Source organism: Cucurbita moschata, unplaced genomic scaffold (assembly GCF_002738365.1).
Source record: "Cucurbita moschata cultivar Rifu unplaced genomic scaffold, Cmos_1.0 Cmo_Scf00024, whole genome shotgun sequence".
In the NCBI taxonomy this organism is placed as follows: Eukaryota; Viridiplantae; Streptophyta; class Magnoliopsida; order Cucurbitales; family Cucurbitaceae; genus Cucurbita; species Cucurbita moschata.
In genome coordinates this window covers 2,570,110-2,597,410 of record NW_019268540.1, presented here as the reverse complement: position 1 = coordinate 2,597,410, position 27,301 = coordinate 2,570,110, and the positions used below count along the sequence as shown (strand labels likewise).

At 35.6% G+C, this 27,301-nt stretch overlaps 4 protein-coding genes, 1 long non-coding RNA gene and 1 other non-coding gene across 8 annotated transcripts; 3 read left to right on the top strand and 3 right to left on the bottom strand.

The window, feature by feature from the left end:
* The first annotated feature begins 563 nt into the window (after positions 1-563).
* On the top strand, positions 564-11,610 carry LOC111460922 (poly [ADP-ribose] polymerase 2-like). 3 transcript variants are annotated; one of them, XM_023104293.1, is made up of 22 exons: positions 564-785; positions 885-1,176; positions 1,551-1,672; positions 1,798-1,879; positions 3,053-3,288; positions 4,159-4,285; positions 4,487-4,542; positions 5,502-5,575; positions 5,727-5,773; positions 5,857-5,906; positions 6,083-6,145; positions 6,631-6,711; positions 6,849-6,959; positions 7,057-7,132; positions 7,254-7,396; positions 8,016-8,089; positions 8,400-8,505; positions 8,593-8,737; positions 8,860-8,912; positions 9,952-10,045; positions 11,107-11,205; positions 11,467-11,610. In XM_023104293.1, the coding sequence occupies exons 1-18, from the start codon at positions 702-704 to the stop codon at positions 8,683-8,685; spliced, it is 1,917 nt and encodes a 638-aa protein (XP_022960061.1). In that variant the 5' UTR covers positions 564-701; the 3' UTR covers positions 8,686-8,737; positions 8,860-8,912; positions 9,952-10,045; positions 11,107-11,205; positions 11,467-11,610. The 3 variants fall into 3 exon arrangements, with proteins under 3 accessions (XP_022960061.1, XP_022960059.1, XP_022960060.1); XM_023104291.1 differs by lacking the exon at positions 11,467-11,610 and having other exon boundaries at positions 11,107-11,450; XM_023104292.1 differs by lacking the exon at positions 11,467-11,610 and having other exon boundaries at positions 8,851-8,912; positions 11,107-11,450.
* Positions 7,670-25,433, bottom strand: LOC111460936. The gene is made up of 3 exons (XR_002713504.1): positions 25,356-25,433; positions 21,984-21,989; positions 7,670-7,681 (listed from the first exon to the last, which is right to left on the bottom strand). It is a non-coding gene; the product is annotated as an uncharacterized LOC111460936 (long non-coding RNA).
* On the bottom strand, positions 12,449-12,520 carry TRNAK-UUU. The gene has a single exon. It is a non-coding gene; the product is annotated as a tRNA-Lys (tRNA).
* On the top strand, positions 13,401-19,293 carry LOC111460921 (U3 small nucleolar RNA-associated protein 14 homolog A). Its single transcript, XM_023104289.1, has 12 exons — positions 13,401-13,591; positions 13,952-14,277; positions 14,732-14,894; positions 15,457-15,932; positions 16,579-16,800; positions 16,940-17,275; positions 17,355-17,705; positions 17,805-17,885; positions 17,993-18,073; positions 18,162-18,542; positions 18,650-18,781; positions 18,869-19,293. Exons 2-12 carry the CDS (start codon positions 13,954-13,956, stop codon positions 19,028-19,030), a joined length of 2,709 nt encoding a protein of 902 aa, XP_022960057.1. The 5' UTR covers positions 13,401-13,591; positions 13,952-13,953; the 3' UTR covers positions 19,031-19,293.
* LOC111460923 (blue-light photoreceptor PHR2) lies at positions 20,489-24,349 on the top strand. Its single transcript, XM_023104294.1, has 4 exons — positions 20,489-21,587; positions 22,609-22,838; positions 22,963-23,034; positions 23,894-24,349. The coding sequence occupies exons 1-4, from the start codon at positions 20,616-20,618 to the stop codon at positions 23,973-23,975; spliced, it is 1,356 nt and encodes a 451-aa protein (XP_022960062.1). The 5' UTR covers positions 20,489-20,615; the 3' UTR covers positions 23,976-24,349.
* A 67-nt stretch (positions 25,434-25,500) lies between the features above and the next one.
* On the bottom strand, positions 25,501-26,835 carry LOC111460934 (60S ribosomal protein L22-2-like). The gene is made up of 2 exons (XM_023104313.1): positions 26,512-26,835; positions 25,501-25,830 (listed from the first exon to the last, which is right to left on the bottom strand). The coding sequence occupies exons 1-2, from the start codon at positions 26,745-26,747 to the stop codon at positions 25,686-25,688; spliced, it is 381 nt and encodes a 126-aa protein (XP_022960081.1). The 5' UTR covers positions 26,748-26,835; the 3' UTR covers positions 25,501-25,685.
* Between the last annotated feature and the right edge of the window lie 466 nt (positions 26,836-27,301).

Sequence of the window (27,301 nt, the reverse complement as noted above, 5' to 3'; positions counted from 1 at the left end):
TTTTTTTTTTTTTTTTTTTTTTTTTTTTTTTTTTTTTTTTTTTTTTTTTTAATGTATTTGTGTACATTTTAAAATAAACAACTTTGATTAAAAGTATTATTATTCCGAATATAAGTATAGAGGTTTTTATTATTACATTTTATTTTACCACTTTTGAAAACAATATTTTAATAAAAATTATTTTTAATCTGACCTGTACATTTTAAATTTCCCACCAATAACTCCTCATAGGTTATGGAAAAATAACCTCCATTCTTAAAATTATGGAAAAATAACCTCCATTCTTAAAATTAGTGAAATAACCCTCTCGATGTATATTTATGCATAAAAAGTGAGTGAGACGGAAGAGGGATTCGGCGTAGTCGGGGATGGAAGTTTAGGTAATGGAGAAAAATCTCTCTACACTTTCTCAATCATTCCTCATTCATTATTTAAATTATAATTCTTTAGAGCGAGTTATCTGTGGAAGATTATTGGGAGTGAGTCATACATTGGTTAATTGAGTGGAAGATAATGAGTTTACAAGCGAGAAATACTATGGGCCCAAAGTAAAGAGAATTTAGGGCAAAATTGTCTTTTGGCTACAGTCTGAGTGCTATATTTCTCATTTGAAGACAAAGTGAAAGCGCTTTTCCCTCGGTGTCCATGAATTTTATGTAAATGTCACTGCAAGGGGAGTGTCGGAGCTCGTCCCAGCGAAAATGGCGAACAGGCTTAAAGTGGATGAACTCCGAACTCAACTTGCTCAACGTGGACTCGATACCTCTGGAACTAAGCCGGCTTTGGTTTTCAATCCGAATCATTTGTTTTTTTTTTTTTTTTGAATCGTATTCTTCTTCAGCTTCCGATGACTGTAATGTTCGTGTTTGTTTTTGGTTATTAAGGTTCGTCGCCTGGAATCTGCTATTCGTGAAGAGGAAAAATCGTTGATAGATAAAGATGCTGCTGCTGCTGCTGCTGGTGGTAGGAAGAGAAGGGGGAGGCACTCGGAAGATTCGAATGGAAGTGACTTAATCAGTGATGTTGAGAAGTTACGGGAAATGAATGTACAGCAACTGCGAGAAGAAGCGGTTCGTCGTGGCACTTCTTCCACTGGTTCAAAGAAGGAGTTGCTGAAGAGGCTTTGTGAAGAATGTGAGAAGGAAAAAGAGGATGAAGCAGTAGATGAAAATGACGGTATATCGAATTTTATTTTGGTTGAAGTGATTCTTTATATTGAGAAAAATCAATTGCGTTCGTTTCATAGTTACTTGTTTATTGGCATGTTTAGATTAGTTAGCGAACCGAAGCATGTAGTTCCGTTAGAAGACAATGCTGCGAAACCTGTGGTTAGAAGCTAATTTAGTAAGTTAACCTACAGATTTCAATCATCAAAACGTAGAAATTGTAAATTACGAGTCGGAGTTTTAATGTTTCAGGATTGTCGAAAATAGAGTTTTGATGTTGGTAAAAGGAAAATATCCACAATACAACAATATTTTAGAACCAGCGGTCGTTACCAGTCAATATCATTCAATTAGGGGAATTTATTTTTCGTGCTTTGTTCACAGCAAACAAGGATGGAAATGTTGGCACCAAGGAAAAGATTGTTACAGCTACCAAAAAGGGTTCAGCTGTGCTGGATCAGTGGCTTCCAGATGAAATCAAGACGCAGTATCATGTTTTACAAGTGGTAAGTCCCAATAGTTTTAAAATGCATATCTCCGACTAACTGGAAAGTTGATGTTGGAATGCGAATCATAACTTTTGACATGTTGTTTTGTCTTCTAAGCATGAACGGCAACCATTGATTTGCAGGGTGATGAAATCTACGATGCCATGTTGAATCAGACTAACGTTGGAAACAACAATAACAAGTTTTATGTGATTCAAGCACTCGGTAAACTTCTATCGTTTCTATGAACATAGTTTACTTGGGTCAATTTTGATTTAACAGTAAATGTGGTGTGTTTGAAGTCTGAGGGATGTCATTGATAGGAATGCTATTAGGATAGAATTAGGAACGTTATTAGAGTACAGAGGGCATATTAGTTTTTAGTTAGGGAAGTTGTTATAGTGAATTGTTATAACTAGAATGGGGAGGAAAGGAGGAGGGTAGGCATTCATTTAGTTAGCTTAGACTTGAGTGCTCTCAAGAGAGGGAGAGTTCAAGTACCTTGAATTACTTGGTTTATATTGTAGTTGTTTCCTTTTATATTGAAATATCATTTTAGTTCTGTTTGGGTCCATCAGCCACCAAAAATCTCCCAATATTTTTGACCTCGGTTGAGCAAGAATATTTGAGAATTAAAATTTGTAATGCTGGACCACGTGGATGAACAACTGCTAATTATTATAAGAGTTCTCAATTGAAATATGATCATAAAAAACAATGGTAAGTTATGGAAAATAGGAGATGAGGATGTGGGAATTGAAGGTTAACATGGAGCCTTTCTTGAAGCTTATAGTAGGTTTCGGATCTTCCTTATAATCATTTGTTATAAGATGATAGTATGATACATGATTTAAAAAATATTAAACTGCACTTATAAATTTTTTAAATATTTGGATGAATAAATATTTTGACACTCTATATATCTTTTCTTAATCTTATAGTAAATAATTGTGTTGTCTCAGCTTGTGACTTGTTTGTGTCTCTTTCCTTGCTTTTTAGGATTGTGTTATAAAAAAATATGTTATTCTCTGGTTTACTTCAGCTTACCATTCCACAAATACGAACTCATTTCTCTCACCTAGAAAAAGGATATGATTTAGGGCTATGAGTAGATGAGTTGTTCGAACAAAATTCCTGCATCTGATCACACAGGAGAGTTTTACTGCTTTGGTGTAGATTTTTTTTTAAAAAAATTCCAATACAGAGAGTGTAGCTTGCATTGTTTTCCGAAAGGGAAAATAGATAAGGCTTTAAGCTCAACTCTTAAAGATTATAGAACTTTCGATTTTATAGTTGAATAAGATATGACAGTTTCAATGAAGGTTTTCTTTCTTTCGTCTTGGAATTTCATCTATTTGTATATGATACATCAAGTGCTGGAACTTTCATCGTTTGCAGAATCTGATGGTGGCGGTACTTGCATGTTTTACACCAGGTGGGGAAGAGTAGGTGTGAAGGGACAATTCAATATACAAGGTCCTTACACATCACAAGAAAGTGCAATACTGGAATTTGAACAAAAATTCTTTGCTAAAACCAAGAATAATTGGTCTGACAGAAAAGATTTTATTTGTCACCCAAAGAGTTACACCTGGCTGGAGATGGACTACAGCGAAAATGAAAAAGAATTATCAGTAAGTGGTCACAATTCCAAATGTTTATTTTATTTATGAAGGTTGAGAATCTCAAGGTTCATGTACTTTAATTTGGTATTGACTTCCTTTACTCAGCATATTAGGAGTGAAGCTATCTTGCCAAGTATGTAGTGGGAACATTGGAATTAAAATGCATGAATAAAAGATTGTTAAAGAAAATCTTGTTTCAGTAAAAATGCATCTTCAATTCTTTCACTGATGTCTTGTAAAATAAAACTTTGGGTCTAATCATTAAATGGAGCCATTATATCTTGCTTCCAACTAGGGTCCCTGCGCTGGCAATGACCTTTCTTTATAAATAAGAACACTGCTTTCCTTGCACTCTCTTCATTTAGACCTTTCTGCTCTCGCAAAAGTGGGAAGTACCAACTAAATAGAGTGAGAATAGGAGCTGGAGACAATTGTTCTCCATTCTTCTAAAATTCTCTACGGCTGGGGATTCCTTGCTGTGAAAAGATTCTCCATGAGGAATTTTCTTAAATGATTAAGACGTAGAACCTTTGGTCTAAAATAATTAATCAACTTTTTGTTACTTAACGTATAAAAGCCTTTATATAGAAAAAAAAAAAAAAAATAGAACTCATTGGTATAGAGATTAAGATATTTGAGTAGACATGCAATAGTAATTATTATCTGTTGTACTTCAGAAAACTGGAGAAGGGTTGATGTAACCCATCATTGTCCCACAAATTGAAATGTAGAAAAAATTGTCATTGTCTTATCTTGTTTGCGTTGAGATGAGAATTGCACATCCCACTAAGGTTAATTTCTATAGGAAAAAGTGACCTTTGTACCCAAATGAAAATGAAGTTAATATTGTGCTTCTTCTGATTCCATTGTTGACTTTAGGTCAATGAGAAATGTGGATCTACTTCAGAGATTCAACCTCGCGAAACACAACTCGAGCCACGCATTGCAAAGTTTATCTCTCTGATTTGCAACATTAGTATGATGAAGCAACAAATGATGGAAATAGGTTAGTTGACCTTTTTATACACTTCCAATTTTTTTCCCTCCTAGGTACCAGGTTAATATTAGATATGAAGAAAATTATGCTTTATTAAGTGATCCATTTTAAGAGTTTTTTTTTTTTTTTTTTAACGAATTAATGTGTACAACTGCCTAAAGAGAGATCTTTTCAAATTTCTAAATGGAACTTGTGTTTTAATGATCCTAGGGTACAATGCTGAAAAGTTGCCACTTGGAAAGCTGAGCAAATCTACAATTTTAAAGGCAAGTACTCGATCTGTTGAAGCTTCTTATTTGCTTATGTTTCAACTGGGTTCATAAGTTTATCGGATATGTAACACTTTCCTGTATTGTCATTTGGAATCGGAAGTCTGCTTCAAAATGAATGTCTTGTTCATATTAAGTTACCAATATTTTTGTGCTCACAACTTCGAAGTTAAGAAATACTTGCTTGCACTTATTATGACAAGCTTAAGAAGCTGTTGACATTCTAGAAATACTTGCTTGCACTTATTATGACAAGCTTAAGAAGCTGTTGACATTCTAAGTTCTTGGACAAAGTTAAGATTCAATCGCCACGTGTAATACTTTGTGACGGGAATGTCTTTTATAAACATTCTAAGATATCCATTAGAAGAATGCTTGTTTTTTTTCCTTTTTTTTCATTTATTTATAATTGATTGATTATCATGGAACTAATAGGAGTTTCACCATATCTCTACTGTGTTTGGTATAATCTTACAAAGATGTCTTCAAGATCATGTCTGTAGATGTTGTTAAAACGTGAATGTGATTGAATAGGTGCTGGCACTACTGTGGGTCTTTAAAGATATTGGCTTTCTTGCACTTAGAACGTAGGAAGGTGCTTCAAATTTCAAGAATTATTTGTCATTAAAATACTTTGTGAGATTAGATGCCGGATTCTTAGTTTCTCGTGCTTATCATGGATTCTTGGTTTAGGAGTGGAATAGCGTTTTCTGCTCATTAGTTTTCAAATTCCTGATTATACTTTTGGTGGCATAACAATATGTTCTGAAGTCAAAGCACATATGGTTGTCTTTGACTTCCTCAATGACTTAGTTAAGTCTTCTATTATGTGTTTTCCTTCAATTTTACCTGCACTGGCCACCTGTCTTTTTTTTTTTCTTTTTTTTTTTAAATTTATTTATTCAGAGAGACGAACTTTAGTTTTAAAATTTATAATGCTGTCTCTAATTATTTAGGGTTACGAGGTTTTGAAAAGGATTGCTGATGTGATTGGTCTGTCAAACAAGAGGCTACTTGAGCAACTAAGTGGGTAAGTTTGACCTGGTGCACGTTTTCTCATCTGCCCATGTTCAATTTCTCGAAATGTCAAGGAGTACAATAATTCTTCTACTTCTATACCCTGATTTTTCGTATTCAGTTTTGACTTCTGCATTCAAATGTGTTGCAATTTTTTTCTGCAGGGAATTTTACACCGTAATTCCACATGACTTCGGATTTAAGAAGATGCGTGAGTCCTCCCCTCCTTCTTACCATTGCATATTGCCTTAATCTAAACTAACAACTAAACCACTACGACATTTATGATGGCAGGAGAATTTGTAATTGACACCCCTCAAAAATTGAAAAGCAAGTTGGAAATGGTATGGTTGTCTTCCCTTTTCCATTGAAGTAGCTGGCGTTACTCGTTATTCTAAGCTCCCTAAGCTTTCCACTATGTAGATTTTCCCAAAATGACATAATTAGGGAAATGAAAACTATTTTGAAGAAGACTTTAAATATTTGGCTGCTATATGATTTTGTACTTATTGACTTGAAGGTGGAGGCGTTGGGTGAAATTGAGCTAGCCACAAAATTGTTGGAGGAAGTTAATAGTATGCAGGTATTACTGTTGGGTACTTGTTTTTTTTTTTTTTTTCCTCAACATAGCAATGCATGTTAAAACTTTTGTGAATTTTCTGGTCATGTCTGAAGAACGAAGCATATGCCGATTCCTTTCCCACTGCCTAAGTCAGTATGCAAATTAACTGAACTACGATTACCATGTCCAAGCGCCTTTCTTAGCTGAAATTATAGAATTTATATATGTTTATAATTCTTACATTCTAAATCTTTTATGATACTATTTCCATGATGCATATTCTTATCTAATAAATTTTTGTTTCTTTCGAAAATAAACTTATAAATTTAGTATTCTTGACCTCTTGAAATTGCTAACTTCCTGCATTTGATGTACGTCCTGACTATACTGTTTTCAGTGAATTATAACATCGTACGATATATTCTAGATCAAGGATTTGTGGAATGCTAGCCAGCTGATTCTATTGCTAGGCTGTGTTTACTGGTCTGATTCCGTCATTATTACAGGAAGACCCCTTGTATTCTCATTACCAACGCCTTCATTGTGAACTTGCACCAGTTGAAGTTGATTCCGAGGAATTCTCTATGGTAATGATTGTATATTAATTTGCTAGTTTTATCTTCTTTGGATGGATTAATAGCCATTCCTCTTGGGTTCATCTCTATTTGCGCTGGTCAGAAATAACAAGCCTTTGGTTTTTGTGTTTCCTTTGTTTTGTTTTCAGGTCTCAAAGTATGCATTGAATACACATGCGAAAACGCATTCAAATTATACAGTTGATATTGTTCAAATATTTAGGGTATCAAGGAAGGGAGAAAATGAGCGTTTCGAAAAGGTGCTTGGCGTTTACCTGTGGCGTCATCGTTTACTTTCTTGTATTTGTTAAAGACTTAATCCTATTTATTAATTATTCTCTTTTACACTGTGAATAGTTTTCTAACACAAAGAACAGGAAGCTCTTGTGGCATGGTTCTCGGCTTACAAATTGGACTGGCATTCTCTCCCAAGGTCATCATTTTTTTTTTTAGTTTCACTTTTCCTCGCATGATCTTATGCGATTACTTAATTTTGATTTGTGGTTGCTCAGTCTAACTACGGTATGCCCAATGCAAATTGCATAACTTGTCAGGTCTACGCATAGCTCCACCTGAAGCACCTGTAACAGGTTATATGTTTGGAAAGGGGGTCTACTTTGCTGATATGTTTTCAAAAAGTGCAAACTATTGTTATGCATCTAATGTCGCCTCAACTGGTGTTCTTCTTTTGTGTGAGGTAGTTCTTCACCTTACAACGAAGGCTGCAATTTTTATTTATTTTTTATTTTTTATTTTTATAATTTTCTGGGAGTGAATTTGAATGAGGTCACTAAATATTGTGGGATGGTGTAGTAACTTAAGAATACTTCTTCCTTAACTTTCTCTATATTCCTTATTGAACTGTAGCTAATAATAATATACTTGAAAAGTAGCCGCTGCCCTAAACACCTTCGAGGTTCCCAGGACAAATTCTCAACTGTCCCTTCCATTTACTCACTGAAAACTCCTTCACCAAATTTACCTTTTAGTGCGTTTACGTTATATGGTATACATGAAAAATATGGAAGGTGGAGTTCGTGCATCGTACGAATAATATATATGAGCTCCTGGCTTTTGGATGTCATATTTTCATTTTATGGCTATTTGGAAATTGGTAACAGTTCCAAAGTGGCTCAGGTCATGTGCCACTTGAAATGTTGGCTTTGGAAATTTGATTTGAGTACGACTAATTATACCTGCCCCATGTTTAGTTGTGGTGTTAATTTTATTTATCATTCATCCTTGCTGTGAAGATTACACTAACCTTCCACTGTATTGATTGAATATAATAAAATTGTTTAGCTGTGAAACTCTAGGTTGCGCTCGGTGACATGGTCGAACTTCTTGAAGCAAACTACGATGCTGACAAGTTGTCCGAGGGGAAGCTGAGGTTTGTTCCCTTGTCTTTTCAAGCTTATTGACCATGGCATAAGATAACAGATTGCTTTTCATATCATCAGGTCATGATACTATTATGAAAATCACTTCTCGTGAAAATTATTTACGATCGTCCCCTTAAACCGACCTCCTAGAAAAAGTAAACACGGCTCATATATTTTAAATTTTCTCATATAAAAGTTTCATGTATTTGCTTGACTCTTTGTGACCTGTTATTACCGAGGTCTTAGAGAAACTAAACTCATGGTCATTATTACTTAATCTAAACATAGCAAGTCAAAACTTAATGCCTGATATTGCAGCACGAAAGGAGTGGGACAAACAGAACCAAACCTCTCCGAATCTTTGACGCTCGATGATGGCGTCATCGTCCCTTTGGGAAAACCAAAACAGAATCATCGTCGTAAGGTACAGTTTTCGTTAATGCAAAGATACGTTTGCCATGTTTTGCACCAAAATTTTGGTCTGAAAAATCGTTTCTGATTCTTCTCTCAGGGTTCCTTATTGTATAATGAGTATATAGTGTATAATGTGGATCAAATTAGGATGCGCTATGTTATTCAAGCGAGTTTCCATTTTAAACGTTGAAGGGCACAGCACAAGCATTGCCCTTTTCCATCTGCAAGTGCCTCACCCTTAGGTCAGTGTTACTATCTTATGGTGATATGGGGAAGAATCATTCGTTATCTTTGTAATGTTATATTGTTAAAGAATCATTCTGTTTATTTCCTCATTATATATATTAAAAAAAAGTTATTGCAGATAGCAAAATGTTGGGAGAAAAAAAGAGAGCGAAAGAAAGAAGCAATGTTCAGGTGTGTTTGTCATTTTATTTGTTAGTTTCTTTTGAATATACTTAATTCATTAATTGATCTTGGTTTACCAAAAATAATATAATTAATCATTTGATTAGGTTAAATCAATAATAATTTATTCAAATATATATTTAATTCATTTTTACAAATAAAATTTTATTAAAGAAAAGAATTACTTATTTTATCTTAATTCAATTAAACTTTGGTTAAAAAAAAAAGTTTACTTTCAATGATTATAACTAATTACTCATTCATTAATATAATTATACTGTTATATTTGATTTTTGAAATATTATAAAAACTATTTATTTGAGGAATAATTATTATACTTGACTGCTAAATAAACTAAAAAAACTATCTAAATACGAGAAGAAAAATTGTTAGAATGTTAAACGAAAAATTGATATGTCTAAATATTTATTTTGTCCGATATTCTTGTGACACTTGAAAAATGAGAGATATATAAATGAACTGAGATATTCAAGTGTGATCTTGAGAACAGAAGGTATAAATAAACTGAGATATTCAAGTGTGATCTTGAGAACAGAAGGTCTAAAAAAGGTTTATAGGTGAAAGTTACTACTTATACCAAAAAAGTGCAGTTTTCTTTTTTATGCCTCAATTATAAAAACTCTATGGTTAAACGTGTTATATTTGGAGCAATTTCATGTTAGGTGGCCTCTTAGGAATTTTCTTCGGATGCATGTGAGTAAGAATAAAACATGTTGAAAGGACTTGTGTTGGTCTATTATAGGTAACATAACCATGTTGTAGGAGAATGTCGGGCCATTAGGTGCTGAATTTGAATTCCTAATCTTGATTCGAATTTTAGGCGTAGGGCAATTCAATTCTAGAGATTTTTTTCTCTAACGGTTGTTTTGAAATGACGAAAAATCTTAAGTGTTTTATTTTTTTTTTTACCAAAAACATCATTGCTTGAGTTACATTTTCCATGTTCCATACGTCCATCTTTAAACGAAAAAGCAGTGAAAGAAATGATGTGTGAATGGGCAACAAGTTAACCCCATTTTTGTTGCAGTGATGGTGTTGGAGAGATCGAGGAAAAAGATTCTATAATCTCTACGGTCAGTTTCCAAAATCAATTGCAGAGACCAAGATTTCAAACCCAACAGGTACAACCTTTTTTCCCCTTACTTTTTTGTTCTGTTGTTGTTCTTCATTCCTCATTCGCCACTACCAAAAAAAAAATAATAAAAAAATCAATTCCCTTCATCAACATGTCCAATTGTAAATCTCAACACGCTTCTCTTTCAAAAGTCTCCCTCTAGATTCCTGGCTGACCTCACCTCAATCTATCCTCAAATTACATCTTTACTCTTCGTATTATTTACTCGTTTGGTTTGATTTAAGCCTATCAAAATCTTATTTACTCGTTTGGTTTGATTTAAGCCTATCAAAATCTTACTTCACTAATATTAATAGATATGTAAAATATAACAGAAAAGGGAGAAACAAATACTCAATTTAAAATGAGTAAATAGAATTCTATACTTGATCTCATCGATATATAGAGTTGAGTAAAAAGCCGTATACACGGCTTAAAGGGAAATATTTCATATCTTTCAAGACTCACCTAACAAAAAGCCAAAATAAATGATTTATCCCTTATAAAAAGAAAATTGATTCTTGAGCTCCTTTAACGCTCATGTCAAGTTGAGGTACTATAGAAGAAAAAATTGCAACATTCAATTAATTCTAGGTACTATAGTCTAAAATGCGTTTCTTTCTAGTTTTTAACATTTTGAATTTAGTCTAAAGTTCTGTTTTTTTTTTTAAAGTTGTTTGACTTGCCCGTTTTCCATTTTTTATTGTAATGAAATGTCCTCTAATGAAATTTGGTCGTTATATGGTAAAGATCCATTTAGTAAATATTAATTTCGGTTGTATAGAGACAATAATGAAAATTTAAAAGGTGTATGAGATTAATTTTTATTTACTAAATTATGTTCGATTTGAGACGAGAATAAGACGACATGTAGCTATTTGGGCTATCTGACTATCGTAATAATAATAATAATAATAATTGATAAAACTTCCTCCATACTCAAAACCCATGAAACCAAACACGCAATCTCTCATCTCCTCAACATTATTATTATTATTCTCATTCTTCAATTCAAATCCTCTCTCCAAGTTTTTTTTTTCTGATATAATTTTGAATTTTCATGGTTAGAGAGAGAAAATGCAAAACAGGTTGTGGGGACTCTGACATGGTGAGCTATTGCTGATTCAGAGATGGATCCAAAGTTTGCCATTTATTTATTCCAACCAGGTCTGATGCATATTCATTTTCATACCGCGTACTCGTATTAGCTAACATGAACGTAGTTTATTTAATTCTATTTTTTTTTGTTGAAGTCGAGAAAGGAAATTAGTCAATATGAACATAGTTTAATCGGTAAACTATCATGAATTTTCTTGAACTTTAGAAGGTTTAGAAGTTCGACTCTTTGTTGTACTGTTCTTTTGAAATTGTTAATTTTGATAATGGTATATTTCTATGGGGATTTTACGTCATAAAATCTGCATATAGGGAGAAATTGGGTTGGTGAAGTATTTATGAGGGAAGAAGAGGCTTGTTTTGTGTCATTTAAAATTTCTTGCATTACAAACAAACACTACACCATAATGAATGAGGGTATGGCATAAACCCTAAACCCAAATATTTTGCTTTTCTTCTCACTTTTTTCTCCCTTTCTTTCTCTCTCTCTCTCTCTCTCTCTCCAAAGATAGCCCTAAGTTGTTGTTATAAATACCCATTTCTTCTTCTTCTTGATCTTCCATGTTTCACCTTTTGAGAAAGATGAGAGAACAGGATTTCGAGGTTTAATGGTGGGTGAGGAAGTTCTCGTTGGAGAAGCAGGGCACGTGCAAGTTGTTTCATTTCTAAACTGTTTGCACGTGCTCCCCTTCTCCAACATGGTCTCCTCACCCTTTTTTTTTTCTTCTTCTTATTACGCTCTCGAACCTTTCATTGTTTGAAAGGTTTTATGCTGTTGCATTCAGGTAATTTAATGCTCGGTTTGATAATCACTATGTTTTTTAAAATTTTAAATTTATAATTTTTTTTCTAAATTTTCTTTTATCAGCTATAGTTTTCAAAATTCTTATCTCATATTAAAATCTAAAATAAAATAGTTTTTTAATTTTGGGTTGGAAGTTGTAAGTTTAATTTAATGCCAAAAAAGATGACTAGTAAATTATTAGATATAATAATAATGTTTCATAATTTTAAAAATTTAGGCATATATTTTACACTTTTGTTTTTTTTAGGTTATCATGTAATATATTACTTGTCTCTCAGCTCGTTTTCTCTCCCTAGTAGTTGATTCTTACATGTTGATTTGAATATGCTCAATTACCACTAAAGATCGATAGTTTTAATCTTTTATTCTTATATATATATATATATATATATATTTGATTAAAAGAAAAAAAAAAGTTAATAATAAGAAAAACAACGATTTAAAACAAAAAGAAAAAAGAGAATTTTATAAAAGAGAAAATCTTACGAACGCCGTCTGTGGGGATCGAACCCACGACCACGTGGTTAAAAGCCACGCGCTCTACCACTGAGCTAAGACGGCTTGTTGATATGAATGTTTACATATTTCTATTTATTTACAATATTCACATTGTTTTTTTTCGTTCCTATTATTATAACACATTTTAAAATAATGGAGACGCTTTGTTTAACCTATTTATTAATCTATTAAACATTTTTTAAAAATTAATGTACAATAAAAATTGGAACTCGTATCACTCTCTACAACATAAAATTCAATTTTATATTTAATATATCAATTAATTTTATACAAGTCAAATAATAATAATAATAATAATAATTTCTAAAAATGAAATTTAATTTAATTTTTTAACCTATAATGTATTTTTAATTTAACATATATGGAGAACAAATCTTTTACGAACTTGTTTTTAAATGAATAAATGTTTTATTTGTTTAGTCAATGTTGACTTTATTCCACAAACACAACTTTAAAGATGTCAAATTTTTATTAAAAATGACTCGTTTCGAACCGATGATGGTTTCATATTTTAGGTTGAAGTAAAGATATAAAATTTTGATCGTTTTTAATTTTAATAACGTTAATAAAGATTTTAGTATTTAAACCCTGATTTCTATTTTTTCTTTATTTGCTTATATAATAATAACATATAAATTTATTTGTATGGATAATTTGATAGTTTAAAAATTATTTATTTAGACAATTTTTTTTATAAGATATTTCAATTAAAATGAAGTATTCATAAAATATTTACAATTAAAATAAAGTATTTATTTAAATTATTTGTGTTATGAAAAGTAAAGAATAGATACATCCTGAAATTTAATATTTAATTTTAAAGTGTAAATTAAAATTTAAAGGTAATTAAATTAAAACATATTATTTAATAATAATACACACTTGAATAAAAATAAAATTAAAAAAAAAAAAAACCCTAAACCCTTTTCCATCTTCTTCACTCTTACGGGCCATACCTTTTTATTCCTCACGCCGGCTCCTCCTCCCTTTCACCTGCTCAGTGTCGCTGCCGCCTCTCTCTGGTTCAGTGCTACCGCCGCCGTATTCTTCTGCTCTTGCCATTGCAGTCTTCCTTTAGCGGCTTCTCTGATTTTCTACTCTCTTCTTGTCACGGTATTCTCCGATTCCCCATCTTTGTGTTTCTTATAACTTGCAAAAACTCAAATCAGGACTTGTCTAATGGGAGAATGGAGGACTGTTTATTTATTTTGATAACAATAGCAGAATGGCAACCGAGAAAAATATATAACATCCCTCCGGCGAATTGGGACTTTTCGAATTGTTTTGTGCTACCGTCTGCCTTTTATACATTGCATATGTCTGTCAATTGAGGCTTATATCGTCTGTATATCTCTTTAATCTCTGGAGAAATTTCCTTTTTCTGTTCTCCCAAATCTTCCAAAGCGCCACTTTACGTGATTTTTTTAGCATCTTCTGACTTCTTGAGTTGAATTTTCAATTCTGAACGTGCAGTGATGGGGGAAGTGAGGCAGAAGAAAATGCAAGAGAAGGGGAAGAGGAGCAACAATAGAAAAGACTCTAAAGTATTTCAGAAGAAGAACAAGGGCAGTGATAAGAGGAGACATAACAGAGGAGGTCCTCGATTGGCACCCTCATTGCAGAGAGAAGTCAATCAAATGAAGGGCGATGATAATGAGGTTAGTGATTTTGATGAGGGAGATACTTTTGCCGGGGATGTTTATGAGTATGAAGAGGCTGTTCCTGAGGAGGAGTCCAGGAAGAACCGTCGTTACGATACAGTTGATAACTATGATTACAAGCTGCCCGATGATTTTAAGGTAAGAGTCATTATTTTGGTTCACTGTTTATTCTTTTTTAGCTTTTGTTACGTTTCTTTGAAATTTGTTCACGTTACACGTTGAATTAATGAATGTTATTTGATTTTCTCTTTGCCTTGAAGTTGAGAATTTATTCTGTAACTGTAAGGATCAAAACGATGCCGAGGAATTTAGATGTAGAAACATGTAAAATATTAGTATAGTAAAATGAAGTTAACAAAATTACATCTTTGAGCCTTTCCTCAGTTTAGAAATCTGTATCTTGAAAGAATGTGTAGTCTCGGTAAGTTAGAAAGAATGGATCACTTCATAAACAGTGGCTCAATATTGTATCTAAGGGTCAACTTTGTATGCCACAAATTCCACTGTTCAGTCTTTGGTGGGTGAATCCATTACATGCATTTTGTGTCCCATGGTTGGTTTGCTTGGTTCTTGATGCTTTGTCTTATTATAGGATGAGGATGTATTCTCCGATGACGAAGAAGACATTGATGAAAGGGATGGTAAAAGAAACTTGATTGAAGATTCAGATGATGCCGATCCTAAAAATGATGATGATGGTAGTCATGCTAGGATGTTACAAAGTATTACGGGAATGCCTCGTGAAGCATTTGAAGGTAATGTTGTTATATCATGCAGGATTATGTATGCAATTTGAATAAAAAGAATGAAAGAGTATGCAGGTTTGCTCTGGGATTTAAACTTTGGAACCATATCATCCTTAATCTGTCTATATCCCAACACCTCATTATGAGAGATTGATCTTCTAGGGTAGTTTTGTGATAGTTACTCTTCCTCTATGTTTATTTTGCCCCTGCCATTTCAAGTTAACTTAAAGTTGTTTCTCCGTATTATATCCCTAAAAGCTTTATCTTTGTTATCTTAACCTAATAGTTCAATTTTTTTTTTGTTTTAGTGGTTATATTATCTGGTATCATAATCAGAGATTTTAAATATTCTATTTCATCATTTTCTCCTTAGTTAAAAATTAATAATTTAAATGTTTAATCTTCTTTGTAGAAATTAATAAGTTTCCTGCATGAGACAGATGTCTGTTTTAATATCTTTATTTATTTATTTTACTTAGTAGCTTAAAATGTTTGGTCTAGTGCAGAAAAAAGATTCTATGGATCGTTTGAATTTCCGATCTTAATTTGACTGTTGATGATTTATCTTCAGGAAAGAAGAAAAATAATGTTGTTATATCTGAGGCATATCAAGAGTCAGAATATAATCCCAGTCGTGATGTTTTGGATGGTAATGGACGCATTAGCATTGATGACCTGCTTGATCCTCTTCAAGGAAAACCTGGCTATAGCATGCTTAAAAAGAGGACACATCAAACAGAGAAAAAATCGATGGCACTTCAAGCTCCACTTCCTAAAGCCGATCTGCAAAGAGTGGAGAGGAAAGTGGCTTATGAACAGTCGAAGAAAGAAGTCAGTAAGTGGGAGCCTATAGTCAAGAAGAATCGGGAAGCTCCTACCTTGTACTTAGGTGAAGAAGTAGATTTAGGGTATTCTACTGTAGGAGCAATAGCTTCTGAATTTGAACCTAGAACTGAAATCGAGAAGAAAATTGCTTCACTTGTCCATGATGGGAAGATCATGGAAGCTCACAGAAAAGATGGTTCTAAGCTTCTTGAATTAAACAAGGTATTTGGGCCCATGGTGCTTTCTCATGCGGTTAGCCACGTATTGCTACTGTTTAGTTCCTTTTTAGTTCTTCCTCATATTCATATTCCGTAAATGTCTGTTCTTCAAAACTTATTGATGTCATATGACTACTTAGGTATTGTGTTGGAGATGTTTGCTGTCTTTAATTTATTTAGTTTTTTTTTTAATTAATAAACCTTAATGGTAGTAAAATCCTGCCATTTTTGTGTCAATTGAACTCTGTGTTGGATAAAATGCAGATGAGATTCCATAAATCTAATCATGTATGTTCCTTATGGAGGCTGGACTTTGCATTGAACTTGATGATAAAACTAGCATGATTAATATGCTTTTGGATTGTGGATTCTAAATAGTCTATGGTATACTCATCCGTGAATATTTTTTGTCTTCTAAAATAGTTTTCACATGGTATATATTTAACCTATAGTAAACATACAAATTACCTATTGATTTTAAAATCTAATTTTCCGAGTCTGTATGTCTTTAAGTTTTGAGTCTTAAAATTTGTGTATTGCCATTAGGTGGGACTGTTTGGATGTAAGTCTCACAATTGTTTTGAATATTGCATGGGTCATCTTGTCATGTTTAGGTTGACGGTTGATAGTTTTTTGTTAAATTTTGGCAGGTATCGTTTGAGGATGAGAAGGATCGTCAGAATCGTATTGCTAAAATGCGCAGCCTTCTTTTTCGTCACGAGACGAAAGCAAAACACATTAAAAAAATTAAATCAAAAACATACCATCGCCTGTTGAAGAAGGATAGAGTGAAAGGGGCGTCTGCCCATATTGAAATGGACCCTGATGCTGCTAAAGAATTAGCGATGAAGCAAGAGTTTAAACGGGCAGAGGTGATTATTTGTACAGTTATTTTTATAATTTGTGATAGATATCTCAACTGGATAGAGATTTTATTATGTTCCTCATAATGATCTTTCCTTAGTAATATCTGCCAAAGCTTCAATCTTTTCAATCTCTGTTTCCATGCAGGAGCGCATGACTTTGAAGCATAAAAATAGCTCACAGTGGGCAAAGCGCATTTTAAGTCGTGGTTTGGATGCTCAAGATGAAGGTACACGAGCGGCAATAGCTGAGCAACTCCACCAGCATGCTACTTTGACTCGTAAAATGAACACATTGAAAGATAGTAGCAGTGGTAGTAGCAGTGATGAAAGTAGTGATGAAGAATACTCAGATGATCAAACAGAGGATAATAACCACAGCAAGGCATCAAAATTGCTGGAGAGAGCAAAAGACAAGACTTTAAAAGCATTAGAAGATGGGGATGAAGCTCCCAACTCAGGATTGCTTGCTTTGCCTTTCATGGTATAAATGCTCGTTATAGTCTGTGGCGTTGTGTACGTAAAACATTTTGGCTGTTTCCTGACCTGCCTTGTTCTCGTAGGTACGGGGGATGAAGAAAAGGGAAGAGGCAGCTGCTGAAGAAGCCAAGCTTGCCATCCAGGAGTTCGAATTGCTCTCAAAGCAGCTTAATAATTCTGAGACAGAGAATATAAAGACAGAAACTACTAGTGGTAGAAGAACCTTTGGTGGAATGAAAAAATCTGCTCCAGAACCAAGGAAGAAGACAAAGCCAGAATATTATGGTGATACAGACGATGAAGATGACACTGAGACTCGAGAAGGCGTGGAGGATGCTGGGGATGATAAAAATAGCAGTTTAATTGTTGATGAAAATATTGGTTCTGATATTCTCGGCGCAGACTCGAAAAGGCATCATAGTTCAGTTTTTAAAGTATGAAATGTTTCTTTAAATTCTTTAGTCTGTCTCTGGTGCATTTAAATTCTTCTTATTGCTGAATTAGCGTTCTTTTCCCTCTATCTTCTTGCCCAGAGCTTTGATGAAACTGTTAGAGATCCGGGTCCTAAGACGACGTATGAAGTTGCCATTTTTGCATCAGACACATGGAAAAAGGTTGAATGTTTTGTTCTTTCATTGTTTGTTTAATCATCTCCTCTTTGTAGAAACATTTTCTTTTGAGCAAAATGTTTATAAAACTAGTATGTGTTCTATATATGCAGGCAAAAAATATTGAAAAAAAAGTGGATTCTGCATCCACCGCCACTGCATCTAAACCAGCTTTACAAGGTCCAGTTCCAAAGGTATGACCGTTTTCATCTATCAATTTTGGTGGTGTTATGATTGTTGTATTTGTTTGATGGCATTATATTTCTCCTTGATCTGGTACAGGAAACCGTGCAAGATGTGGATGATCAAAGCGACTCGGACCACGAGCTCATGGTCGAAGGGGTTTTCTCCTCGGCTAATAATAAGGCATATGAACTTCCATCTCAAGCAGAGTTGATTCACCAAGCTTTTGCTGGAGACAACGTAGAGGAAGAATTTGAGAGGCAAAAAGAGGAAATTCTTAATGAAGAAAATCCTGAACCTGAAAAGCCTGTTCTACTACCTGGATGGGGCCAATGGACTAATGTCCAGAAGAAAAAAGGCTTACCTTCTTGGATGCTGGAAGAACATGACCGTGCAAACAAGAAGAGGCAGGAAGTTCTCAAGAACAGGAAGGATGCAAATCTCAAACATGTTATCATCTCTGAGAAATTGGATAAAAAGGTCAGTTGCTCAGCATTTGTGAAAGTTTCTATTAGATCTACTTCCCATGAACCTTTTGATATTGTCTGTTCTTGTGCATCATTCGTTTTGGCATTTCAATTTGACAGGCTGAGAAACTCTATACAAAGACACTGCCTTTTCCTTATACGGCGAAGGAGGTATTTGAGCAGAGCATCCGTATGCCTATCGGCCCCGACTTCAACCCGACATCTACAATTGGAGCTCTTAATCGTCCCGAGGTCAGCAACTCATTTTGCATTAAAATTACAGATAGACCCTTCTTTATATTCCTAATAAGAGCTCCTCCTCGACATTCCTTTACACAGGTTGTGAAGAAGTCTGGAGTCATTATAAAACCGATCGAGTTTAAGGAAGTTGATACGCAACGAAAAGTCGAGGAGCACAAACAGAGTGGACAGAAACAAAAGAGAAAAAGAAGTAAAACCAACAATGGAAAATCGGTCAAGAAGATGAAAGCTGGGGCCTAATATCCAATTGTTGTCTACTACACCTTGAAGGACAGCCATGGTTTTTAGAGAGCATTCATGGCTTTCCTTATGGCGAGGCTCGCTGCAGGCAAAGGTAAGAAGATCTAATTTGTAAAAGGTTTTGATAAATTTTGAAACGAGGCAATCTGATAATAGTGTTAGGCTTTTATTTATGTTCTATTTGTATGATTTTTTGTTCAATACAATTTTGATCTGTATAATTATTATCTTCTTTTTTGATATGAAACGTAGATTGAAAATTATTTGTTGATACGAAATAAAAAAGTTATGTTGCTAGTAATGTTGAAATAGGGAGGGGTATTGGATGAGATGAGATTGATGTTATAATTTCGTATTGAACTCGAGCCTTTTTGGAATGACTTTTTTCCGGTGCTTAATAAGGGCCTTTAGAATAGGTCTTTGAGCACTTGAAAAGTCATCACCCTTCGAGTAACTCTTCAAACTACTCTTCAAACTAAGACGGTTTGCTTCTCCTAAAGAATTAGGTTAAATTTATTATTTTGTAGCTAAAAAATAACTAACTTTTCGGTTGAAAGTGCATGTCAATGTATGTTAAGTTATGCTTACTTTGAAGTACATATCTTAAGCATTAAACCGGTATAAATTACTAATGCAATGTGATTTTTGTCCAGTGTGGAGAGCCGTGTTTGTCTAACATGGCATCAGAGTCATGCTCTAAACTTAGTCGTGCCAATAGATTGGTAAATCCTCAAATGTCGAACAAATGACTCTAAAAGAAAAGGAGTTGAGCCTCCTCGAAGGCAGTAAAAAATGACTAAGACTCACATCCTCTAATTTAGGAAATAATCACGAGTTTAGAGTTTAGGGTTTAGCGGCACGAGACTTGTCACGATATAGGAAACTTAACTGAAAATAGTAAAATTACAAATTTAGAAACATTTAATTTTTTATTTAATAAATTATTAAACTTAAATATTCAACATAATATTGAATTTTATTTCTATATAAATTTTAAACGATTAAATGTGTATACATAACTACGTCATTTGAAAGGTTTATTAAACGCAAAATTACAATTTGACCTAATATATCGATTAAAAAACCTAAATTTATTAAACTAGCCGATCAAATGGATATTTAAATATTTTTTTAGTCCATTTTACATAATAATTCATATAAACCTTCCAAATATTATGTATGTTTCTTAAAAATAAAATTAGATATCGAAACTAAATACATCATTAAATACTCTAATTTTGTTTCCATTATACAAAAAGAAAATTGACCCAAATTTATAAATTAGAAAAAAAAAACAGCAAAAAGAAAATTATAATCTAAAATTCTAAAAAACTAAAATAAAAAAATATTATAGTGTAAATATTGATGCGACAGCCAATCTTCAGCAACGGTAGGCGCCGCCGTACAGTTTAGACCAAATATTTAGATAAAAAAATAAATAAAAATATCTGCACTTTTCCGCTCTCTAATCCTCACTGACTCCACCAACCCACCCCCTCAAATCCTCTCATACGCAGCCCGCGGCGCAAATTTGTTGAGAGCGCCTCAAAATCTTATCTTCTTCCCCGTCTTTCAAGCTTCAATCATGGATCCCAACCCCCAAATCCTTGAAAATCCTGAACCCATCTCATCGGAGGACCAGTCTCCGCCCGTTCCAGTTCACTCGCCGCCGTTTGCCGTCGCTTCTCTCACTTTATCTCTCTCAACCGTCATTCCCTCAAATTTTCTTGTCCAACCCAGATTTTCTGGGTTGTTTTCTCGGCAGCCAAACAAGGATAATGTCCCCACTCAAGCTGCTTCTCTTTCTCACTTACCCATTTCCTGTTCTTCGCTCTGTCCCCCTAAAATCTCCCTCAAATCCACCGTTTCTGCTAACCCTCTTCAAATTCCTCTCTCTTTAGGCCCCCGCCGCCCTTCAGAACCCTCCAATGGCGCCGGGATGCGTCGAGCTACCATCGTTTGGTTCCGTAACGATCTACGGATTCACGATAATGAATGCCTAAATTCAGCTAATAATGATTCCATCTCCGTTTTGCCTGTTTACTGTTTCGATCCGAGAGATTACGGTAAGTCTTCGTCTGGATTCGATAAAACTGGACCGTACCGAGCCACATTTGTGATTGAATCCGTCTCGGATTTGCGGAAGAATCTCCAAGCTAGGGGTTCTAATCTCGTTGTTCGAATTGGAAAACCTGAAACTGTTCTTGCTGAATTGGCTAAGGAAATTGGTGCTGATGGAATTTATGCTCATTACGAGGTTTCTCACGATGAAATGGAGACTGAGGAGCGGATTGAGAGTGCGATGAAGGAAGAGAATGTTGAGGTTAAGTACTTTTGGGGAAGCACTTTGTATCATATCGATGATTTGCCGTTCAAAATGGAAGATATGCCGTCGAGCCATGGGGCGTTTAGAGAGAGAGTTCAAGGGCTGAGTGTGAGGAAGACGATTGAAGCTTTGGATAAGATGAAGGGTTTGCCTTCTCGTGGTGATGTAGAGCCTGGGGATATCCCTTCTTTGTCTGAATTGGGTCTCAACCAACCTGTGGCTATGTCTAAGGTTTGTTCTTATCCTTCATTTCTACTTGAATTTCGTTTTGTTTTTGCTTCTTTGACCGAATTGGAGGGTTGTTCTGCTGTTGTTCTGCTGTTGTGTTCAATTGGGCTATCATATTTCAAGAAAATGCTTTAAGCTTTCTACTACTTCTTGGACATGACATTGATACTCATCCTGTTGTTATCGTAGTAGCAAAGAGGACTAACAATGATAGTATGTGCTCAAGATTAACTCAAAATCTGCTAGTTGAACTAAGTGGAAATGGTGCTCTCTTGAAAATGTATTAGTTTTGGCATGCCCTTTGTTGATTTGGACTATGATTGTTTGGGTTTTTCGTGCTGCAAATACATGTTCTAGATTGTTGTTCTTGAAACCATTTTAAGTTTTCACGAGTTGAACTGATTTCTTGAAGTTTAGCGTTGTCTTTTGTGAGATCCCACGTTGGTTGGGGAGGAGAACGAAGCACTCTTTATAAGGGTGTGGAAACTCCTCTCCCTAGTAGACGTGTTTTAAAAACCTTGAGGGGAATCTCGAAAGGAAAAGCCCAAAGAGGACAATATTTGCTAGCGGTGGGCTTGGGCTGTTACTAATGGTATTAGAGCTAGACACTGGACAATGTACCAGTGAGGAGGCTGAGTCTCGAAGGAGGGTGGACATGAGGCGGTGTGCCAACCAAGGACGCTGGGCTCTGAAGGGGGATGGATTAGGGCGTCCTACATTGATTGGAGAAGGGAATGAGTGCCGGCGAGGACACTGGACCCGAAGGGGGTGGATTGTGAGATCCCACATCAGTTGGGGAAGAGAACGAAGTATTCTTTGTAAGGACGTAAAAACTTCTCCCTAGCGGATGTGTTTTAAAAACCTTGAGGGAAAGTCCAAAGAGGACCATATGAGTTCACAACTGAGAGAACAAATCATTTGATGACAACAGACCTTGCTCTGTGACATTTCACTCTTCACATATCTCTTCATATATTCTCTACTTTTCTTGAAATGTATCAACATTGTTAACTTCATCATATAGGAAGGATGGCTAGCTCCCAATACTTCTCAAGTGGGAGGGGAGACCGAAGCGCTTCATAGGCTTCAAAAATACGCAGCTGAATGTCGATCTCAACCACCGAAGGCGACGAACAACGGAGCTCAGAATAGCATATATGGTGCTACCTTTTCAAACAAAATTTCTCCGTGGCTAACCATGGGTTGCATTTCACCTCGATCAGTGTTCGATGAACTTAACAAAACCGTTTCCAGGTGCATATGAACGCCCATCGCCTTCATTGTTTTGTGGCAACATTGCCAAATCAAAGTAGTTCTCAAAAACAAACATTAATCACTGAGATCATTTTTTTATGTGTGGAACCTTTTCTGGTAACAGGAAGCATGATGGTGGCAATGGCACTGGAACAAACTGGCTGATGTTTGAGTTATTATGGAGGGACTTCTTCAGGTAATGCCAAGATCTATGTATCTCATTTTGCTCTGGCTTTTGTTCTGATACTCACTGGAAATTGTATTCTTAACTCGAGTTAGGAGTCTAAGTGAGAGTTCGAGTCGGTTTAAGAAAAACTATCCATGTCAAAATCAGCTTTTTTTAAAAGACAGACCAGAAAAAACCCGACCAAATCGAACCGACTAACCATCTTTACAATTTTTATGCTTAAGAAAATCAAACCAACTGAAAAGGATAGTTTAAACGGATCGAATTGACTCGATTTAGTCAGTTCTATGTAACAGCTCAAGTCCACCGCTAGTAGATATTGTCCTCTTTGGGCTTTCCTTTTCGTGCTTCCCCCTCAATGTTTGTAAAATGCGTCTGTTAGAGAAATGTTTCCACACCCTTATAAAGACTGTTTTGTTCTCCTTCCCAACCAATGTGAGATCTCGCAATCCACCCTCTTCGGTCCCCATCGTCCTTGCTGGCACACCGCCTCTTGTCCACCCTCCTTTGGGACTCAGCCTCCTCATTGGCACATCGGCCGGTGTCTGACTCTGATATATCATTTGTAACAGTCCAAGCTCACTGCTAATAGATATTGTCTTTCTTGGACAGCCCTTTCGGGCTTCCCCTCGAGGTTTTTAAAACGTGTCTACTAAGGAGATGTTTCCACACCCTTATAAAGAACATTTCGTTCTCTTCCTTAACCAATGTGGGATCTCACACCCTAACTAAAGTCACTTTCTGAAAGTTAACGAGTTTCACCTTGATCTTTGTACAATGTGGGATCTCACACCCTAACTAAAGTCTAAAAAGCATCCTCAATTCTTAGAACATTATATTTATACATTCAGTTCTTGTTCTATTGCAGATTCATTACCAAAAAATACAACTCAACAAAGAAACAGCCTAACCCATCTCCAGCCACCGCTTGCACGGGCGCCCTTGCTTAGGGAGAGTCGAAAAGCAGGGCATATCCTCATGTTGCAGTCATTTAGTGATCTTTTGAATTACCCTATGTTGCCTTTGTAAACGTTGTTTTTGGTACCGACTACACGTCTACCTCGACCCTCATCTCGTCTGGCTGAGTAGACCTCGCCTAGCTCTACCAATAAAAGGAATGTCTTAAATTTTGCCCCCTTCCTCGAAGAGTGAAAAAAAGAAAGAGCAAGAGAGGTCTTCATTTTCCTGCTACTTTGTTTTCTGTTCATGAACATAATTTCAGTTCTGCCTGTTACTTGGTATGAAAATGTAGATTGACTTCTGTTGTGGGATTCAACTTATTGACTTTCAGTGGTTAGGAGATGTGTTCATTTCAATTTATTTACACCATGGATATGTTGACCAAGCCAAGTGGGAATGGGAATAAAGCTGAACAGATTTGAATTGAATTACAATTCTAGGCTTATATTAGCGAAGGCCGAAGGCCGAGACTAAGACGGTTTTCTTCTAGTCATGTTTCTCCCATAACCACAGAGGCCATAGATCCAAGGACGAGAGGTGCTGAAGGTCAGAATGTCGTCTTAAGTGAGGGGTGCTTGAGGTACCTGTCTCACGGGCATTACTGTTCATAAACGCTAGGCAAGGGTACTTATGCTCTACATTCGAGTGATGCACTAACATGTAAGGCACAGACATTGTCCATAGGTGCAGGTAAGGGTCGAGCTTAGAAACAGATGCTCTATCCACTAAGCTACAGGCACCAATGGTTAGAAGATGCACCATCATATAAGGCACCGACACTATCCATGAGGCACCAATGGTTAGGAGATGTTGGCAGAGGCACTATCCATGGGTGCAAGAAGGGATCAAGCTTAGAAAGAGATGCTCTATCCACTAAGCTACGGGCACCCATGGTCAAGAGATGCACCAACATACAAATGCGTCCCATGAGCTACCAACACACAAAAGCATCCCATCTCTATCTAGTCTCATCTCTATCCACCGAGCTAGCGACACCAATGGTCAAGAGATGCTCTATCCACTAAGCTACGGGCACCAATGGTCAGGAGATGCACCAACATATAACACATAGGCACCATCCATGGGTGAAAGTAGGGGTCGAGCTTAGAAACAAATGCTCTATCCACTAAGTTACGGGCACCCATGATTAGGAGATGCACCAACATACAAATGCGTCCCATGAGCTACCAACATACAAAAGCGTCCCATCTCTATCCAGTCCCATCTCTATCCACCAAGCTAGCGTCAGAATATTTTTCAAGAATCATGACCTCAAACGCCACAAAAATAAACGAAATACTTCAAAAAGCCAAAAAATGAAAAGGGCGGAGATCACACCCAACCCCAACCCCGTGGACATCTCTAATTACGGTGAACGAAAAAACCCTGTCAACTTCCACTCACACCACATGTTAAAGGTTAGACATTGTTCCTTTGGACCCAAAACTCCTTAGGTCAGTACTCTCAGACAACTAATAAAAGTACGATCAAAACAACCAACCAAAAGAAGTGGGGTGAGCTTCGTGAACAAAATTTATAGATAAAACTTCAGCAGTAGTAAACAAGAGTTGCATAATCTCATAACTCAAAAGAATCCTTGCTGATCTATATGGAAAGCTTCAAGACAAGGTATGGAAATATAATTTCAACAAGCTTAATTCCTACTACAAACGATGCTTCCAAAATATAGGCCTTGAACCTCAATCCTCTTCCTCGCCCTCATTCTCAGCAATGTTGAAGTATCTTAATTCATAGACGTTGCGGTCCTTGTTCGAAGCGATTACCCGAAGCCAATCTCTAACATTGTGTTTCTTCAAATACTTCTTAGTCAAGTATTTAAGATACCTGTGATTCAAAAGAGAGAACAATTTTAGCAAAGTTTATTGGGAGTTTAAAGGTCTAATTCGTAGTTTCCAACAAAAACAATCATATTGCAACTAATGGATTACATTCTAAGTTATCCATAAAAAGGAGAATGGATATTTGAAGTAGCATCTCTTTAATGATTCCCTTTCTGGAACTAGATCAGAGATTTAGAGATGTATTCCAAAGAAAAGACCTAGTGTTAATCCACCCAACAACTCGGAAGAACTACACCTAAAGCTTGTAGATTTAAGAACTGACCTAGAAATCAAAATGCACTCGAAACAAAAATTCAGAATCAATGGCACGAAGAGGAAAAACTATTATGAGATAATGAATACTTTTTGAAGAACTTTCCTGTTTACACTTAATCGTGGCTGAAATCTCGAGATCTGTTCGAGCAATGAATTCCACTATTGCTCATCAACTCCACAATCCAATAAAATAGGCAACAAGAACACAAAATCACAGAAAACAAAGAACAACCCGCACGTCGCATCCATTCTCGGTAATAACGCGGCAACTAGCAGATAACTACAACGCTTACTCCCGAACAAACGGACAAATACATGAACATGACTCCTCCAAAACCGTGTTCATTATCACAAATCCAAAACCAAATCCAGAACGAACTATGACAAATAACTACAAATCAGTGAATACCTCTTGGAGAAGTTGCTATCGGAGTTAACGGTGATCTTGTTCTTGTCCCGAGTGACGGTAACCGAGTCACCAAGTGCCCCAGCTTTGCCGCCAACCTTGATCCTCTCGAGAAGAAACTTCTCCAAGGAGGCGATGTCCATGATCTTGTCCTCAACTGGCTTCGCACAATCGATGACAAAGGTCGAGCCCTTCTTCTTGCCCTTGGGGCCACCGGATGCTGCTGCTCCACGGCTCATTTTTGCTCCTTCTCTGCAACTCGCTGCCCAAATTTCCTGTAGAAATGTTACACAACAATCGGCGCTGATTTTAGGGTTTTGAGTTGCGGTTTTAAGGCTCGGAGGAGTAAGGTCTTTTTTTAGACAAAAATAACCTCTTTTAATTCAAAAATTACAAAAATAGCCTAATTAATTATGAATTGTAAAAATAACCCATTGTTGTCTCTCATTTACCCCAATACATGGATACTTTTATTTTATGATTTTTACCCCTATATTTAATGAATTTTGTATAATCATAAATTTAAATATGTTAATATCAAAATTATTTTTTAAAAAATCTCATGGTAAATTTATTCAGTCGGAAAAAGAAACGAAAGAAATTGAATTCACAAGCTTAAAGACGTTCTTGCGGGATCGATCATGAAATTGAGCTTCTACCGATAGTCGTACCCCTCGTGAAAAGTGAATATCGAATAACTCCATCAAAGTTGACTGAGCTAATGAAACAAGTGTATGAATTATAGGCTACAGGGTTTATCGGGTTTATCTGCTCTTGCAAAAACTCTTTTACG